Source organism: Vombatus ursinus, unplaced genomic scaffold (assembly GCF_900497805.2).
Source record: "Vombatus ursinus unplaced genomic scaffold, bare-nosed wombat genome assembly UNPS02014801.1, whole genome shotgun sequence".
Taxonomy (NCBI): Eukaryota; Metazoa; Chordata; class Mammalia; order Diprotodontia; family Vombatidae; genus Vombatus; species Vombatus ursinus.
In genome coordinates, this window is record NW_020954579.1 from 6,661,539 (window position 1) to 6,680,063 (window position 18,525).

An 18,525-nucleotide genomic window follows, 5' to 3' on the forward strand; every position below is an offset into this window, starting at 1 on the left:
AAAGAAAGAAAGAAAGAAAATAATAGACAAAAGACTGTGTAAACCTTAAAGGGCAGTATAAGGGTTGGCAATTATGATTATTATTAGAGCCCTACGATGTTAACTGACCTGACCGGGAGTCACATTGCTACCATGTGAAAGAAGTGGAACAGGTCTGCCTGGTTCTGAGGCCAGGTCTGTATATACTATGTGACTATCCACTATCTCATTATCAGGGAAAGAGAGACTAAATGAGGAAATAGATGAAGACAAAGATGGTAGGCTCATAAAAAGCTAGGAGAGCCAGTTACACACATAGATGATGGCATCAAGATCCAAAAAGACCCTGACAGGCTAGAGCATTGGGATGAATCTATTAAGATGAAATTCAATAGGAATAAATGTAAAGTCTAACATTTGGGCAGCTAGGTGGCACAGTGGACAGCACCAAGCTTGGAGTCAGGATGACTCATCTTCCTGAGTTCAAATCCAACCTCAGACACTTAAACTAGCTATGTGACCCTGGGCAAGTTATTTAACCCTGTTTGCCTCAGTCTCCCCATCTGTAAAATGAACTGGAGAAGTAATGGCAAACCACTCCAGTATCTCTGCCAAGAAAACTCCGAATGGGGTCACAAAGAGTCGGACACGACTGAAATGACTGAACAACAAACTAACACTTGAGTCCAAAATATCAGCCTCAATTGTACAGGATAGAGGAAGGTATGGATAGGCAAAAATTTGTTTGAAAAAGATCCAGGGGGGTTAGTGGACCACAAGTTCAACAGGCGTCATCAGTGTGATGTGGTAACCAAAAGAGCTAAGTCAGTTATGGGCCACATTGAGGAGCAGAGCTTCCAGGGATAGGAAGGTTCTTCTACACTCTGCCCTGCTGAGACCACATAAGGAATACTGTGTTCAATTCAACGTGCCTTATTATAATAAGGAAATTGATGAACTGGAGAGTATGCAGAGAGTGGCAACCAGGATGGTCCATGTTCCGTGAGGAATATTGGGAAACTGGGAATATTTAGCCCAGAAAAGAGAAGACCCAGTGGGCACATGGTAACTGTTCAGGTATTTGAAGGGGTGTCACATGGAAGAGGGGATAGATGTGTTATTTTTTTCCCAGGAGCCATCAGTAGGGCCTTGAAGTCAGAAAAACCTTCTAACAATTAGAAGCATCCATCCAAAGATGCAACGGGCCGCTCTGAGAGATGGTGTTGTTGCTGTCTAGTCATTTCAGTCATGTCTGACTCTAGGTGACTCCTTTTGGGGTCTTCTTGGCCAAGATACTGGAGTGGTTTGCCATTTCCTTCTCCAGCTCATTTATAGATGAGGAAACTGAGGCAAACAGGGTTAAGTGACTTGCCCAGGGTCACACAGCTAGCAAGTGTCTGAGGCCAGATTTGAACTCTGAAAGAGGAGCCTTCCTGACTCCAGGCCCTCGGAAGCCATTTAATTCAACTCCTTCATTTTACAAATGAGGAAACTGAGGTACAGGGGGTTATGTGATTTGCCCAAGGTTACACAGAAAGTAAGAGGGGAAAACATACTCCTCTCAGATAGAATCTATGTTTCCAGGGCCATAAATAATTTTTTTCCTTTTTTAAAAAAATTTTATTCATTTTAAATTTAAATACAAAATGAGAAAAGAAAAAAAAAGAACATTTCTACCTACACAGCTAAACATAAAAGAGGATTCAATATACAATACATTTCCATTTCTCAAGAACCCATGTAATAAATCCTACACATTGTTTTTAAAGCAACCCAGTTTTTCTGTGCTTCCTTCTAGGTTTTCTTTTGCTCTCTGATGTGTACTCATAATTAATTTTTTAAGAAACTGAAAGCTTCTTCCAAAGGGCACGTAGCATTTATAGCACATAGCTAGCATTTATATAGTGCTTTCAGGTTTGCAACACACTTTGCAAATATTATCTCATTTATCCTCACAACAATCTTGGGAGGAAGGTATTATTTTCATCCCTATTTTATAGATGAGGAAATGAAGGCAAACAGGACAAGTGCCTCTCCCAGAGGTCACATATCTACTAAGTATCTGAGGCTAGATTTGAACTCAGGTCTTCCTGATTCTAGGCCCAAGCCCTGGGCTCTTCTGGGCCACCCAGTTAACCTTGAGCACAGAATTGTAACACCAGGTATCACTCCCATAGGGTGCTTCCACTTCAACCCAAGCATGCAGATTTCCAGGTCACTTTTCAAGCAGGCACTAATTAATTTTCATGATTAGGTTTTGGCTCAAAATGCCCTGCCTGAGACTGACTATATTAAAGTCCATATTGCTCCAAGTGGTATAGAATAATTAAAAGTGACCACGAACAGATAGTTGCTTCTCCCTGGTCAATCTCACCTTTTCCAAGCTCAGACAAATCTCCACAGTTATCCATTTCCAGACTAGGCCCACTGCCAAGATCCAGGGCAGATGCCATCAGATTCCTCTAACCCAGCAAACCTACATTTGTGGAGCACCTGGCCTGGAGAGTCTCCCTGCCACCCATACACCCACCCACTCTCTTTTCTTTTTGCCCTGTGTCTCTGGAACCTTGCCCAAATCTTCCCGGTGTGTAATTCCAACCAGCAGGTATTCAAGAATAATTCTGGGAAATCGATGCCATTTACTGTTTGGCACAAACATAACATGAACCTTTTAAGAGGCTCTCCCTATACCAGCTGCTTCAGAAATCAAGGCAAAAGTCATTCAAGGTGGGACAGGTTCATTCACAAGGTGACTTCGATTATATAGCATAGGAAATAAACTCTGGCACACTACTCATTTCCACGCTTGGGAACTTAGTCTAACTCTGCTCGTTTCTGAATTTTGCTGTCTCTGCTTTTTATGAAGCTTCCCCTGAGGCCTACCTTGTATCGGAACTTTTGCTCCTGGAAGGTTTGTAGGCTTTTGGCCAAATACATTGACGTTCTAACCTGTAGACTACAGATGCTTGCACACGTATCCATTCACATACACTTCTCTGGCACAATGACAACCCAAGTCTCTGGGTTCACCACCTCACTGCAGCTAAAGAGGTCTGGTCCCCTCCAGGGATTACAGACCCATCAAAAGAGTCTCTGAGAAGGCAGGAAGGGGATAGACTCCCTGCTGCCCCATCCTGGGGTGAGCTGCACAGCCATGCCACCCTGGGTGATGCCAGCTGTGCCTAGATAGAACTCTGAGACAGGCAGTCCACCGGTCCAAAGATGGTAAGGGGCGTTGGGATGAATTCTGGAGGTTTCAGACAGACAGACACACAAATGCATAGAAACATACATAGACACAAGCACACCCAGCCACATATTAAGAAGGGTTATTACACAAACTGATTATAATTATCAGTTATTATACTGATCCCCACAAAAACTGTCTAAGCCAGGTTTAGGGGAGGTGCATTTCCACCTATAATCACCCAACTTCATGCCTCAAGAATGGGTACACGCAGGGCAGCTAGGTAGTACAGTGGATAGAGCACTGGTTCTGGAATCAGGAGGACCTGAGTTCAAATCCGACCTCAGACACTAGCTGTGTGATGCTGGGCAAGTTACTTAACCCCAATTGCCTCCACAAAAAAACAAAAAACAAAAAACAAAAAGAATGAGTGTAGACACACATCATCTCAAGCTCTCCCTGTGTCCAGATTTTGAAATGCAGAGCTTCCCAAGGTCACAGGGTAGCACATCCAAAAGCTTATCTCCTAGGACCAGGACTGAGTTCTCCACCCCAGTCCCCTACCCTGTGTACCACACCCCCATGCCCACCTCCCTGTGGAACTGTACCTTTGCCAAGGATCTTACTATTGGACTTTCCATGATTCCTCGTAAGAAGATCAGGTCTAACTCAGCAGCGCCCGTGGCATTGGGAAAGGTCCCCAGGTTGTCTAGGACTTGCTGCATAGCTGTGGAAAGATGGAAAGGGAGAACAGAAGAGAGGTGGGTGGCAAATCCAGGAGGGTAGAAGGGGCAACTGGGTCAGACTGCATGGCAACCTTTTCCTAGGGCAGAAGGGGCAGGAGGGGATATCCACATTTCCAGCCCTCTTCCAGGAGAGTGAGCATAGGCAACCAGGCAGTAGCCTTCCTTTGTCTCCCCAGAGCTTAGCACCTTGCCTGGTACGTGGTATGTGCAAAATAAATGGTTTCTGACTAGCTGTCCACTGAGACCAAATGGGGAAGCTTGGTCCAAGGGGCAGAAATGATATCAATGAATAGCTTTCTAAAATATCCATAGGGGTGGGAGCTTACCCCTGCTACTCAAGTATAGGAAAAGATGGGCCTGACACATATACCTGGACCCTGAAGATGTCCTCCTGGTCTCAGGGATGAGGGCTAGTGGGAAAAGTGGATACTTCCTGTGGTCCCTCTCCCCACCCCTACCTCCCAGAGTGATGCCAAGTATAGCAGATGAAAGACTGTTAACACAGTCAGAAGAGGAACTCTGTGTGTGTGTGTGTGTGTGTGTGTGTGTGTGCGCGCGCGCTGGGTGTGTCCACATGGAGGTACAAGGGAATAGTGTCAGATTCCAAGATCCATTCTCTGCCTACAGAGTCACGTGGCTCCAGGAACTAAGGCAGAGTTGGCAGGCATCTCTGCCAGGGTTTCACTGAGTAATGGTCAATTGGATTTTAACCTACCCCCCCCCCACCATGATCCCCTTCCTCCTATCTATTCTCAGCTGAACTCCAATAGGGCAGCCCATGCTCTGCAGGGGCCCCAGGATGTGGCCTGATGCTGAGGAGGCACTCATATAGTATATGTAGGAATAGTAGGACCTGAATAACTTGCATCATCTGTATATTTAATGGTCACATGGTAACTCATATAGTACTTTTAGGTTTACAAAGTAGTTTCCTCACAACAGATCTGTGAGGATTTGAATGCCAATTACCATTTTACAGAGGACAATACTGAGGCTCAGAAGCAAAGAGACTCGACTCCAATTCCATTTTCCCTCTCACCCTCCCCCAAACCCCACAGATACCAGCAACAGCACGTGTGACCACTCTAAACCCCTGGCTCTTGCAGGGGACCGGCGTGTCTAGACACGTTGAAGCCCATGGTGGTATGTGACTCTAAACACTTGTGGAGAGAGGCCAGAAAGCAGTCTAAATCAGCACAGGGACTGGAGAATATACTTGTCTAAGTACACTTCCAAGTCTCAGCCATGGCCTAGACATGACTATGAACATGAGGAGATGTGTGAGGACAACTGGAATACCAGAGATGTGCCAGCCGTGCTCACCGTGCTCCATGAGGTATGAGCTGAGTGTATGCAGGCTGGGCATAGGAAAGAAGCAAGTTTCAGAATGAGGGAGAGGGGGGAAAGTTGGGTGTACCCAGCTGGGAGTAGAGATGAGCAGGGGGTATCATTACCCAGCCCCACCATGCCACCCACACCAGCATCTGCACCAGCACCCAAGCGGAGGGGCGTGGAGACAGCCCCTGGCACCCCTGCCTGCTCCTGTCACTGCTCCCCTCCTTTAATGGGGGCTAAGGCACAGAGTCAGTGGGTGACTTGATCAGGATGACAGCAATGGACCTCCCCTCTCCCACTTTCCTCTTTTCCCCTTCCCTCTCCTCCCTGCCTCATTTTCCTTGGAAATGCCTTTCTCATCCAGCCCGTTTCCCTAATTTTTTAGGGTTTCTAGACCTGATGCACCTTAAGTCTCCCTATGCCACCTCTAGGTTTTTTCTCTCATTCTGTGGATTCACAATCACCACCATGCCACATCCCAGGACAGATACCAGAGGGAAGCTGCATGGGACCTGGGTTTGAGCCTTATCTCTGCCACTTACCAGCTATAGGGCAACAGGTCAGTAGTCCCTTCCCTAGGCCTAAGTTTGCCCCCCTGTATAAGTAAGGGGTTGGGCTAGATTCCCTCAACTCTGAAATACTAAGGAAATACTCTGCACAGATAAAGAAGGAGCAGGTGTGAACTGCCTCACCACCTACTTTGCCAGTGCCCCTGGGTGGGGTAGCTCAGATCTCCCCTGCTATCCCTCCATGCCCCCATTCCCTCTTAATGCACTACTCCTCAGGGGTAGGTCCTTCTCCCTGGCTTAACAGCCTTCCTTTCCAGTTGTCTGTGTGAATCTGACCAATCCCTAGTACATCCAAGACTGAAGTGGTCACACCTTTTCAAGAGAGTAAGGGTAAGGTGTATTCCGCCCATGATGAATTTTTTCTAATGGCATTGGCTGGTTTTCCATTCTGTCTTTTTATCCTCAGTTCCTAGCACAATATCCTGCACATAGTAGGCTCTTAAATGCCTGTTGGTTGGATTGGATTGGATGGTGGTCATAGACAGAAGAGCTGAGAGAGAATTACCTCTCTGGCTTCCCTCTTTAATCAAGTCCCCATGCCACTTACTCAGATACAGCAGATGCCACCTTCACCAACCTCTATAGACCAGGGAGAAAGGGATCTCCTCCTCTGACCCAGGAAGATTGGGCAGGAGAAGGGTGCACCCTGCCCCCACCGCCTTCATGGCTGCTCTGGGTGGTCACATCTGGCAACGCTCCCTTCAGCCCCAATCCCACCTCTTTCTCCCCTACCTTCCCTCCGGAGCTCTGCTTCCTCCGAGGAGCCCAGGGATATGCCCTCCAAGGAGGCACCGCTGACTGGGCTGCCCGCCATAGCTGCCCGGCCCCCTCCTGTTCCCTGCCCCCCAGCCCTGAGTGCTGCAGTAGCTACTGCTGTCTGCCACCCTCCCAACCTGAAGGTACTAAGCCTGGGGAAGGAGGGACCCCAGGAGCCCCTCCAAGGGGCTAGCCAATGGTAGAGCTCAGCTGCCTCTGGGGCGTTCCTGATTGGCAGAAGCTAGAATGAGGAGGCGGGGGGAGATGTGGAGTCTCTTCTTCTAAGGGGCAGCCTCTCCCCCGTTTAGATCTGTGAGGAGGTTGGGGAAAACAGGCATGGTTCCACCCCCCAGGACTGGCACAGTGCCCAGAGGACCACCCCCTCCCCGCCCCACCTCTCCACAAACCTGGCACAGGAAGACCTAGTCATAGAGAGGGAGGGGGACCTTCATCCTCACTTTCTCCTTCCTCTTCCCTTCCCTTGAAACATCCCACACCCCAAATCCCCAAATCCCCCACTTCCAGGGGGCCCCCACCACAGCTCCAGAAGCTCCTGTTCCACCACCCTCTCCCACCCCAGGATCCCTTCCAAGCTCACCTCCTCCCAATTCCCTGATCTTCTCTGCTCTTAACCCAGCCAAAGAAGATGGCCCAGGAATGACCCCCCAGCTCTTGCCAAGGACTGATGGGTACTGAGTCTGGCACAGAGATGGGCTTAATTGAGCTCCGCCTCCAATTCCCCCTTCCCAGCCAACAAAATCAGCAAACTCAGTCCTCAGTCTTCCTCCTCAATCATTTCTTCCTCCCCTGGGAGATGGGCAAGGGGCCGCCTGTCTGACGATGATTGGCATTTTGGAATGGAGGAAGAGGAAAGGGTGAATTCCTCTCTTTCACCATCCAGAAGGGGTGTGGGGGGAAGGAAGGATGAAGGAGCTCTTGCCAGTTCCTTGCCCTTCTCTCCTCATTCTATGCCTGAGGTGCCCGGGGAGGGCGGTCACCAGGGTGCTGCTGCTGTTCCCGGAGGAGTGGCAGTGGGTCGAACAGCACCCCTGGTTGCCATGGCAGCAGGAAGGATTATACATTAGGACATTAACCTAGGGATGTGAAGCAGATTTAAAGGGACAGCACTGCCTGGAAACAGTCCTGCAGACCCCAAGTTTCCCTCCCCCTCCCCTCTCCCTTTCACCATAACCTTGAGAGAAGGGAAGGAGACTAGATGGACGAATCCAGAACAGCAGGGGTTTTTACCAAGAAGAAGCCTACCCCATGGCACTCCCACACCCACTCATGCCCATCAGAAGAGAAAAGGCAAAACCATGACCCCAAATTCTTTGGGATCAAAAAAGAGAGAAGGGAGGGGACCAGGGAAGGGACCTCTGGGGTATATCAGGATATTATGGAGGGGGGAGTAGGGCAGAGCAGGGGCCTTGCTCATTTTAACCCTTTACAAGCTGCTGTCTGCCAGAAGCCCAGCTGCCTTTAAATAAGACAAAAAGAAATAGCAGAGCCCACTTATATTTTTCTAGATAATCCAATAGAGTAGAAAGGGCAGGGTAGAAAAGAGTTAAATAAAGAAGCATCCCTCCCCCAGATAGACAGGAATATTGGACCCCAACTCTACTCCCCACCCCCCAAGTTGTTATTTCTAATAAGCCTGCAGTGAAAAATACAGTGGGGCAGCTAGGTGGCACAGTGGATAGAGCTCTGGGCCTAGGGTCAGGAGGACCTAAGTTCAAATCCGGCCTCAGACACTTATAAGCTATGTGACCCTGGGCAAGTCACTTAACCCTGTTTGCCTCAGTTTCCTCATCTGTAAAAGGAACTGAAGAAGGAAGTGGCAAACCACTCAAGTATATTTGCCAAGAAAACCCCAAATCCAGTGGATAGAGCACCAGCCCTGGACTCAGGAGGACTTGAGTTCAAATCTGATCTCAGACACAAAACATTCACTAGCTGTGTGACCCCTAGGCAAGTCACTTACCCCATTGCCTAGCAAAAAAAAAAATTAAAAAAAAAAGAAAACCCCAAATCGGGTCATGAAGAGTCAGACACAACTGAAATGACTCAACAACAACAAAAGTCCCTTCTTGCTCTAAATCCTATGATTCAAATGGGCAGGGCAAACTGTTGAGGGTGAGAGGGCATAGCAGAAAGGGTGTTGGGTTTGGAGTCATGAGATCTGAGTTCAAATTTTAGCACTATTACTACCTGTCTGATCCTGGGCAAGTCTATCAACCACCCTGGACCTCAGTTTAATCATCTGCAAAATGAGGGGTTTGGACTAGCTGACTGTCCTGGATCTGGGATCCTGGGATCTCACCACCACCATGGCACCATTAGTTTAGGATTCTAGGTAAAGAAAGGACCCCCAGGTAGCACTAGTTTCAAGGCACGGACCCAGAGAGAGGAGTTCATACTTCCTCCTAAATGTCCCTTTTTCCTCTTTCCTGCTAACCCAAGACCAATGGACAGAGCTGGAAGCCCCCCATTCTGAGACCTTGTTCTAGGAACCCTGAAGAAGTCCCTTATGGGAGGTGTTTGGGGAGGTGACGGAGTTTTCCACCACCCCCTTCTCTTGGCTCTGTGGTCTGCTCCTCCCCAGCTCTGCCACACCCCTATCGGACAGTACTGGTCCTCAATCTGCCTCAGCTTCACTGGGCAGAGATCAAGACCTCTGGCATGCCTACAACCCACCCTGGCCATGACACCCCACCCCCACTCTCTTCTCCCCATGCCATTAATGGATTTACTGGACGGTCCAGGATTACTGTCCCTAATCATCAGCTCAGGGGGATGGGTTTAATTAGCCCATAAGCAGCTTACAGAAGAGCCCTCAAAGGCACCAGGAGGGAGGCAAAGGAGTGCAGGCACAGAAGTGGGCACAGAACCGAGGGGCACCCAAGTGGGTGAGGCAGTGTGATCCCTGAGGCACAGGACACAGGCCTGTACTGCTGCATTCAGTGGCAGAGAGCCAGCACCAATCCCAGTATGGACAGGGAAGAGGGGAGGCCCAAGATCTGTATCCAAGAAGAGAAAATCTATATATAAGGCTTGGAATCAAAGGGTCAGAGCTTGAAAGCCAAATGAGGCAACCAGGTGGTCCAGTGGAGAGAGCATTAGACTTAATAATCAAGAAGACCCGAGTTCAAATTCTGCTTCAGAGACTTACCAGCTATGTGACCCTGGTTACACAGACTAAGTTAAAGTTGGTCTAGAGACAGAGTTAAAGTCACTGGTTAAAGTCACTTAGCTTTTCATAGCCTCAGTTTTTACTATCTGTAAAATAGAGATGCTAATAGCATTTCTCATGGATGTTATGAGAATCAAATGAGATGATATACATTAAGCACTTTGAGAACCTTAAAGTGCTAGCTATTATTATGGATGTATATGGCTGAGTGAGCAGAATCACGGTCATACACCTCAATCTCACTCAGACCTGTTAGTAATGAGGTAGGGGGAGAGGGAGATAATTTCCCTATTTCTTATACTAAGCACAGGGCAAGCTTTGGCATCAGGGACTGACAGAGCTATTGGGTGGGTGGGTAGGTGGGTGAGAGAGGAGTGATTAGGTGGACTCCTGAGTGGTGCCACTAAGGCAGGTGAACCCCCCATAAGACCGGGAAGGTAGTAGGTCTTGTCCTTATTCGAGCAGTGGTTTATATGCCTGAGCCACTAACTTCCCTGCTCAGTCCTTCCTAGCCCCCAAATCCTCTGGTCTGGTATTAAGGTCTGCAACATGGACCCAAAGCGCTTCTTCAACTTCACCTCCTCCACAGGAAGCCTCTATGCCAGACAGTCTCTCCACTGTCCACCTCAGCGTTTTGCTCATGGCCTTCCCTCTATCTAGAATGACCTCTCTGCCACAGTCCCCTGGACAAAAGCCCCTCCTTGGACAATGAGCTCCTTGGGAGAGGGATTGCTTTTTGCCTTTCTTTGTAGCCTCAGCTCTTAGCCTTGTACATAGTGGATGTTTGATAAATACTAGTTGACTAGCTACCCAGATTTCAAGATCCAGCCCAAACCCTCCTTCCTCCCTAATACTTTTCTTGACCACCTCAGTGAAGATCTCTCTCCCCTCCCCCCTTTCCCCGTTCTCTCTCTGTCTCTGTCTCACTCTCTGACTCTCTGTCTCTCTGTCCCTCTCTCTGTCTCTCTGTCTCTCTCTCTCTCCCCTCCCTCTCTCTCTGTCTCTCTGTCTCTCTCCCTTTCTCTGTCTCCGTCTTTCTGTCTCTCTCTGTCTTTCTCTGTCTCTGTCTCTGTCTCTCTCTTATCTCTATCACTCATAGGACATTTACCACACAGACCTTGTATTGTAGTTATCTGTGAAACTATTTTATCTCCTCTACCGGATTAGAAGATCCTTGAAGTGAAGGACTGTATTTTACCACATTAGAATAGCCAGTGTCCCCACCTCAAGTCTCTCTCACCCTCAATCTATCCTCAATACTAATACCAGAGGATTCTTTCTAAAGGGCAACTACATGGTGCAGTGGATAGAGTGCCAGGCCTAAAGTCAGGAAGACCTGAGTTCAAATCTGACCTTAGACACTTACTAGCTGTGTGACCCTGGGCAAGTCACTTCACCCTGTTTGCCTCAGTTCCTCATCTGTAAGATGAGCTAGAGAAGGAAATGGCAAACCACTCCAGTATCTTTGCCAAGAAAATCCCAAACGGGGTCAGACGTAACTAAATGACAAATTCTTTCTAAAACATGGATCCCATCACTTCCTTCTTCAAAAGCTTTCAACAGTTCCTTATTGGTCACAGATAAAGTCCAAACTCTTAGCCTGGCACTCAAGGCTCTCCAACATGTGATTCTAGTCTGTCTTTTTAGCTTAATCTTATAGTCTTCTGCTTTGAGAACTTTACACTCTAGTCAAATGAGCCTATTCACTATTCCTAGAGTATGGACCATGCCAGGGGCAGGGAACCTTCAGTCTTGAGGCCACATGTGGCCCTCTAGGTCCTCAAGTGTGACCTGAATCAGTCAAAAGGCCACACAAAAGGACCTAGAGGGCCACAAGTAGCCTCAAGGCCACAGGTTGCCCAGCCCTGGACCATGCTTTCCTTCCTCCATGGGTTTGTTTATGTTCCCTGGTCCCTCTCCCCAACCTGTCCCCCATCTTTTGAAATCCCATTCACCCTGAGGCCCCTGAAGTTCAAATGCTATTGCTTTCAGGAAGCCTTCCCTAATCCTCCCAGCTGGAAGTAATCTCCCTCTTCTCATGGATCTCTCATGCCTTTTTATATCTCTCTGTAGTACTTGTCATATTTCACTCTGTATCATATTTATCTTTGTATATACCTTATCTCCCTTTCCAGTCTGAAGTGGTCCAAAGGTAGGGGGCCTGTCTCTCCTTCTCAGTGTTTTTCACACAATAAATGTTTGCTTGTTAAATGTATTGAATTACTTGATGTATCTTTGTATATCTTACAGTATAGGGCAATGGAACAAATGCCGAGTGAATGAATGAGTCTGAGGAGGAGATTTGAATTTGCCCTCTTCCTGGGGGAAGAGAGTCCAATGGCCTAAATCCCCCTAATCCATCACCTGAGCAGCTAGGTTCAAATCTAGCCTCAGGCATTTACTAGCTGTGTGACCCTGGGTAAGTCATTTACCCCTGTTTGCCTTAGTTTCCTGGCAACCACTTTAGTATCTTTGCCAAATAAAAGTTCACATGGGGTCATAAGTCACATGGGGGACACGACTGAAATGACTGAACAGCAACAACAATAACAACAACATGGGATTTACCAGGCTGCCTCTGGGGAGACTGTTGCCTTTCCTTGGTGCCACTTCTCACAGGCACCTATGTTCTGCCCAAGTGGTTGCCTGGCTACCACTAGTCTCCAAATTCTGGACACTGTTAGGTGGGGGACTTCCTCATCCCCTTTGCACCCACTGTTAATGCCCTCTATGGCCACAAAAGAAGAGTCCTAACTGAAGGGACACCCTACCCCCTTACCAGACTCAGAGTTGGTAGCAGCAACTGGCATGATGAGGACAGCTGTGGTTGTCAGGCAGTTCTCCTGTGGAGAGAGAGAAGAGATGGTGAGAAAAATAAGGGGTTGGACTAAAAGGAAAAGGAGGGACAAGGCATTGCCATATTGGGAAGCTTTTGAGCTTCTGATGGGTCTACTGATACCCAGGATGTCTGCCACTCATCACTCTCCTCTCTTGATACTCTAGCCCAGGACCCCCAAAAGCAGCCCCATGATGCAATAAGAGACAGAGGAGAGATGTGCTAGGGGTAGGAAGCAGAATGCACTGCCCTAGAGAAGAATCCCAAACCCTGTCTGTCTGTGGGGAAAAGGGGGGAATGTGGTGGAGGAGGAGATAAAGGGAACCTGAAGGTGAACTAAGACAGCAAGTCAGTGTGACAATATGGTGTGAAGAAAACAGTTCTGGATTTGGCATCAGAGAAGGTAGATCTGAGACATTTCTGGATTTGGCACCAGGGAACCTAGATTTGAGATAATTCTGGATTTGGCATCAGAGAACGTAGATGTGAGACAGTTCAGGATTTGGCATCAGAGAACCTAAATCTGAGAGAGTTCTGGATTTGGCATCAGAGAACCTAGATCTGAGATAGCTCTGGATTTGACATTAGAGAACCTAGATCTGAGAAAGTTCAGGATTTGGCATCAGAGAACCTAGATCTGAGACAGTTCTGGATTTGGCATCAGAGAACCTAGATCTGAGAAAGTTCAGGATTTGGCATCAGAGAACCTAGATCTGAGACAGTTCTGGATTTGGCATCAGAGAACCTAGATCTGAGACAGTTCTGGATTTGACATTAGAGAACCCAGATCTGAGAAAGTTCAGGATTTGGCATCAGAGAACCTAGATCTGAGTCTTGCTTCTGCTACTTACTACCTGTGTGACCTAGAACAAATTTCTGAGCCTCAGTTTTCTGATCTGTAAAACAAAGGGGTTGGACCAGATGGGCCCTAATGTCCTTTCGGGATCTAAATCTATGATCTAGTTAAGATAAATTTTCTCTGTGGTCCTTGAAAGGGCAGCTGGGAGCAAACCTACACCCCGCCCCCCACACTGTCACAAAAGTAAACTTTTCTATCAGAGAGGTATCTTTGTCTTCTCTCTTTCCAAGGCCCTTCCAAGATCTCAAAGCCCTCTATAAACTCTAACAGAAATAGAGTGATACCACGTGAAGAATTAAAGCAAGTAGAGTCATAGTCATCTATGAAGCCTGAAGTTACCAGATTCCCTTTGATGCCCTCCCTAGCAGGTGCCCACAGTCTGGGGCCTGTGCTCACCCTGTGCCAGAGGATTTTTTAAAAATTCAACAGACTTGGGACAGGGGTAGAGAAGGGGAGAATTTAGGCACCCACACCTCCCCTCAGGCAGAAGAGAATGGGAATAGTATACCCAATGATCATCTTTCCTTCCCCCACCAAAGCTCTAAGGGAGGGGTTGGGCTGCCAGATAAAACTCTAATTCCCAGTTGTCATGGCAACAGGAGCCTGTGGCTCATACAGAAAGGATGAGGGAATTGGGCCTCCCCCCCCCCCCCCCGCAGGTTAGAGAGAAACTCAGAAGCCTGTTGGCAATGCCCACTGTGAGGCATGATGCCCAGTGTGTTCTGTGTCCTGGAGAGGAGAAGAGATATGCTTGAACTTTAATGTTCTCCCCCCCAAAAAAAAAATCTTTTCAGAGACTTATCTGGTCACTCCAGCTCTCTTCTCCACCCCCAGAAGAGTGGGCCTCTCTGGGCTTGAGCTGGTCCTATGCTCAGCTGGGCACTGTAAGAAAATCAGGAGGAGGCGTGAAAACCCTTCTTAGCCCCTCTCTGCTCCCAGGAATCCAAGAGTATGGTTGGAGAGAAGGTCCAGAGAAAGAAGGGCTCTCAAGACAATACTCAGCCTGGGCGGGATCTGGGGAGACCTCATTTCAGCAGGCAGAATACCAGACACTGTCCCCCCCCTTTGCAGTACAGTGGAGATAACTCTTGCTTCCTGGTTCTACTTTCCCACTGGAATTTTCTTCACCTCCCCAATACCTGCCAGCTGGTGGTACCTGATTAGAGATGGGCCAGTCTAATACAAAGGTAACTCAAGATAACTCCCTCCCCAAAAGGCATGTGTGCTAAGGGTGGGCAGGGGGTGAGAAGAGAGCCTTCTAGCTCGTGCCCCTGCATTATCTGGCCTATCCCCACCAAGTGCTGGATCCGTTCTGGGTGGAAGGCTGTTTCCCACGATTTCAATTCCCTTTCTCTTCCTTCCCGCCCCCCTCCACCCCCCAGTTCAGCCCCAACCCTCCCAAGGGAGTGGAGTGAGGGCTGTGGTAAAGCAGAAACCTCAATGCCAGTTCAGCCAGTCAGCCTGGTCCAGTGCCAAAGTCTTGGGTCTCTAACACAGCTGGGAAAATGTTTTCCACATTCTAGAGAAAGTCAGGCACAGGTGCCCTCTTCCACCTTCTCCCCAATCTGTAGCCACACCTCCGAGCATCAAAACCCTCTTCTACCACCACCACCACCACCAATGCTTCAGGCACTGGAAATTAACAGGTTTGGGGATGCTAAAGCCCCAGGAAAGATGAGATAGGATGGGGTCTCAGAAGTCTCAACTACAAGTGATTCTCCGAGAATTCCCTGTAACAGGGAGAGATAAGCATTACCCTGAACCCACCCCCACCCCCACCTCCGCCATCTTCCCAGATCCCTATACATTCTGTAAAGGACTCAGTTGCCTTTTCTGTAAAAAATGGAAGTGTGGAGTAATAACTGATCCTTTTAAATCTTCTGATTGCTACTCCCTGAATGAGAGGAGGGAAGTTGGAAGGGGAGAGGGTACTCAGAGAAAAGAATGGCCTTACTATACCCGCCCTCCTTTCCATGGATAACAGAGATAAAAGAGAAGCTGAACTGACCGAGGTCACATGGACTGAGGGCTTGGCTACCACTGTCAAAAGGACAGACTGGCCGCCAGGTTCCCCTGTCCCAGTCCCCGCTCCCTCTCCTTCCCATTCCTACTGCTCCCCCCACTCCTCCAACCTCCAAACACTCCCGGCACTAGGACCTGGGAAGGGGGTGCGAGTGTTGTGCACGATAAAAAGAAACAGCATCTTGAGTGCCTGAGGGAGAAGAACCGATGAGGTCACACCATAGTCCTTGCCCGCCTCAGTTGCGGTATCCCCTCAGCAACCCCCAGTCCTGGGTCCCTGATCCCCCCTCCCACTTTCCCTGGTCATCCCATTCCAAGTAATTGCGAATAGCCTCCCCATCTCCCAGCTCCACTCCCAATAGAGATCAATCAATCTCCCAACCCCAAAGGCACCAGGAGGCAAACCTGCCCCTGCAGGGTCGTCCTCACTGGAGGACACAAGGTACCAAGGGCACCCAAAGTGGTCTCTATCCCTTGCCTTCCACCTTCCATCAAGCTCTACTCTCCCCCAAGCCTGGGAGATGGAGTGGATTGGGGGGAGGGCGGGGTAGATGGGGCAAGGCGACCCTTATGTAACGTAATGTTCTGACAATCTTGATTGGAATAGCATTTATGGGGTACCCAGTGCCCCAGATGTCACTCAGATATCAGCTCCCCAACACCCGTGCCTCTTGACGTCACCTCAGAGCCCTTCGCATGGTGGCTAGGGGAGGTCTCCCGGTGCCACCCCCTACATCCCCATCCCTCTGGAGTCCTAGGCAAGGAGAATCAACAGGAAGACGGCCAGACTGAAGGAGGAGGGCTCACATGGGATGTCAGCCCTCTCCTTATATTCTCCCTCCCTCTCAGGGAGCCCTGAGAAAAGGGTCTGGGGTAGAAGATTCCTCTGGGAGGGGCCAGATGGATGACTGGCTGGGGGCTGTCGGTATGGGGAGGGGGTGGCATGAGCGGGGTGCCAGCGCCCCCTTGACTAGAGTCTAATCTTGTGCATCTCGAGTATGCACTAGGGCAGAGAAGAAGACAGAGCCCTAGCACTGTGTACAAGGGCCCAGGGCTAAGAAAAGGGTAGAGGGAAGGAGGACGCCTACCTGCGCCCCGGGGAGTCTTTTGCTCCTAGCAGCTCCGGCTCTGCCTCTGTTCTCCGCGGCTCTTCGAGCTTGTCAATCTCTCCTCGCTCTTAAAGCGGCAATGCTTCCTAGAAAAAGAGAGGGGGCGCGCGTCGGGCGGGGGTGGGGGCCTTCAGCTGGAATAATGGGCGGAGGGACAGAATCTCGGAACCCGAGTGGTGAGGCTAGGCGGGGCATGGCCAGAGACTGGCTTCCCAGCTTTGAGAAAGGAGCTGAAAGGGGAGGAGGGGAAGGAGGCGGGTTGAGCCCCGAAACCTTCCCTTGGTATTTAGGGAATCTCTTAAAGGGGCGATGAGCAAAGACTTCGGACTATCTCGTCATGCCCACCCTCCTACCAGGCTTCAGGGAGGGGACGGGTACTTAAGGGCTACGGGGGAAAAAAGGTTGAATGACTCCCTCACCTTTTTCCTCCCTACTTCAATATTCCCATCCCTCCCAAGGAGTGTGGGTGAGAAGATTTGGGACACACACATGCAAAGAATCTAGAAGGGACCTTACAAAGCCATTGAATCCAACCCCCTCTGTTTTACAGATGAAGAAACTGAGGCACAAAGTAGCTTAACGACTTGTCCAGGAGCTATTGAAGCAGAATTTGAACCCAGGTCTTCAGGGAACTGGAAGTTCTGTTCTAGCAGAACCCTGACAGCTGGGGACATCAGGGTCCCATACTTCAAAAATAGGAAGAGTTGGCCTTCAAAGAGAGACTAGAACCAGGAGCAGGAAGACTAACGTGACCTGTCTTCAGGCACGCAGGGGGAGAGGGCAGTGTAGGGCAAATAGCCCTGAGCCTGGAGTCCCAGGACCTGTGTTCGAATTCTAGTTCTGTTATTTTACTAGCTAGGTAATCTTGGGTAAATCACTTCCTTTTCTGAGCCTCAGGCTCCTAAACTATCCACTCGGAGAGAATGGATGAGCTCTAACTTAAGGCCCTCCCAGATCTCCAGCTGTAGGGCCCCAGAAGATTGCTCCACTGCCTCCCTCCACCCCCCGCCTCCGGGCACCTAATGAAGAGTTAAACAGCCTCTCGCCCCGCCCCAGGTTCTACTCTAAGTCACTGGACGCATGCTCGGTCCTAGGGCATATAGGTAGTGGGGAATTTGGAAGCTTGAGCTGAGGTTCGGTTCCAACCTCTGTCACTTAGGCGCTTGGGAATTTCGGGCCAAATGGCTCTGGATATGGGTCTTGTTGCCTTGCTAATTAGTAGATATTTTTTAACCTCCTTCCTTACTCTCAGAGCTGCGTGGCAGAAATGAACTTTTTTTTTTGGCAGTTAGGGTTAAGTGACTTGCCCAGGATCACACAGCTAGTAAGTGTCTGAGACTGAATTTGAACTCAGGTCCTCCTGACTTGCAGGGCCAGCACTGTGTCTACTGAGCCATCTAGTTGCCCCCTAGAAATGAACTCTTACCTGGAAGCGTGCTTGGAGATCCCCAAGAAGGCTTTCCCTGCCAAGCCCGGGGCATAGGAATCAGATGATCCCTGAAAAATCGTAGAATCATAGCTTTAACGCCGAAAGAGACGTAGAGGTTACCTAGTCCTACCCCCTCGTTTTACAAATGAGGAAACTGAGGCCAAGACATATGAAGGGGCTTGCTCAAGGTCACATGGGTAGTGTCAGAGGTGGGTCCGAACCCCAGGTCCTCTAACACTCCAGCCAATTTGCTTTCCATCGTTTCACATTCCACAGTGTAGGGATTTGGGATGGAGATGAATATCCTCCTATCCCAGGCTTACAGGACAGAGGGTGGTGTCCAACCTAGGATCATAATTTTAAAAAGCAAAAATTAAAATACCATTTAATATCTTTTTTTTTTTACATTGCTTAGGTTTCCACTGTATTTCTCCCCATTCCCTCTCCCAGAGGGACTTCCTTTATTATAAACAATTTGAAAAAAGAAAAAAAGAAAGAAGAGGGTAGG

The 18,525-nt window shown here is 48.9% G+C and overlaps 1 protein-coding gene across 5 annotated transcripts in view; it reads right to left on the minus strand.

Moving 5' to 3' along the window:
* Positions 1-16,654, minus strand: part of MPP2 (membrane palmitoylated protein 2) — a 36,028-nt gene extending 19,374 nt beyond the window's left edge. For 2 of the 5 annotated variants that reach the window (XM_027873040.1, XM_027873037.1), the window contains exons 1-4: positions 16,568-16,654; positions 14,260-14,339; positions 12,542-12,607; positions 3,775-3,893 (exon numbers count right to left, since the gene is read on the minus strand). In XM_027873040.1, the coding sequence (XP_027728841.1) occupies positions 3,775-3,893; positions 12,542-12,572 (150 nt within the window). In that variant the 5' untranslated portion in view covers positions 12,573-12,607; positions 14,260-14,339; positions 16,568-16,654. Of the gene's footprint in view, positions 1-3,774; positions 3,894-6,548; positions 6,631-12,541; positions 12,608-14,255; positions 14,340-16,567 lie in introns of those variants that run through there. The other 3 variants (XM_027873039.1, XM_027873038.1, XM_027873036.1) reach the window with 3 other exon arrangements.
* Between the last annotated feature and the right edge of the window lie 1,871 nt (positions 16,655-18,525).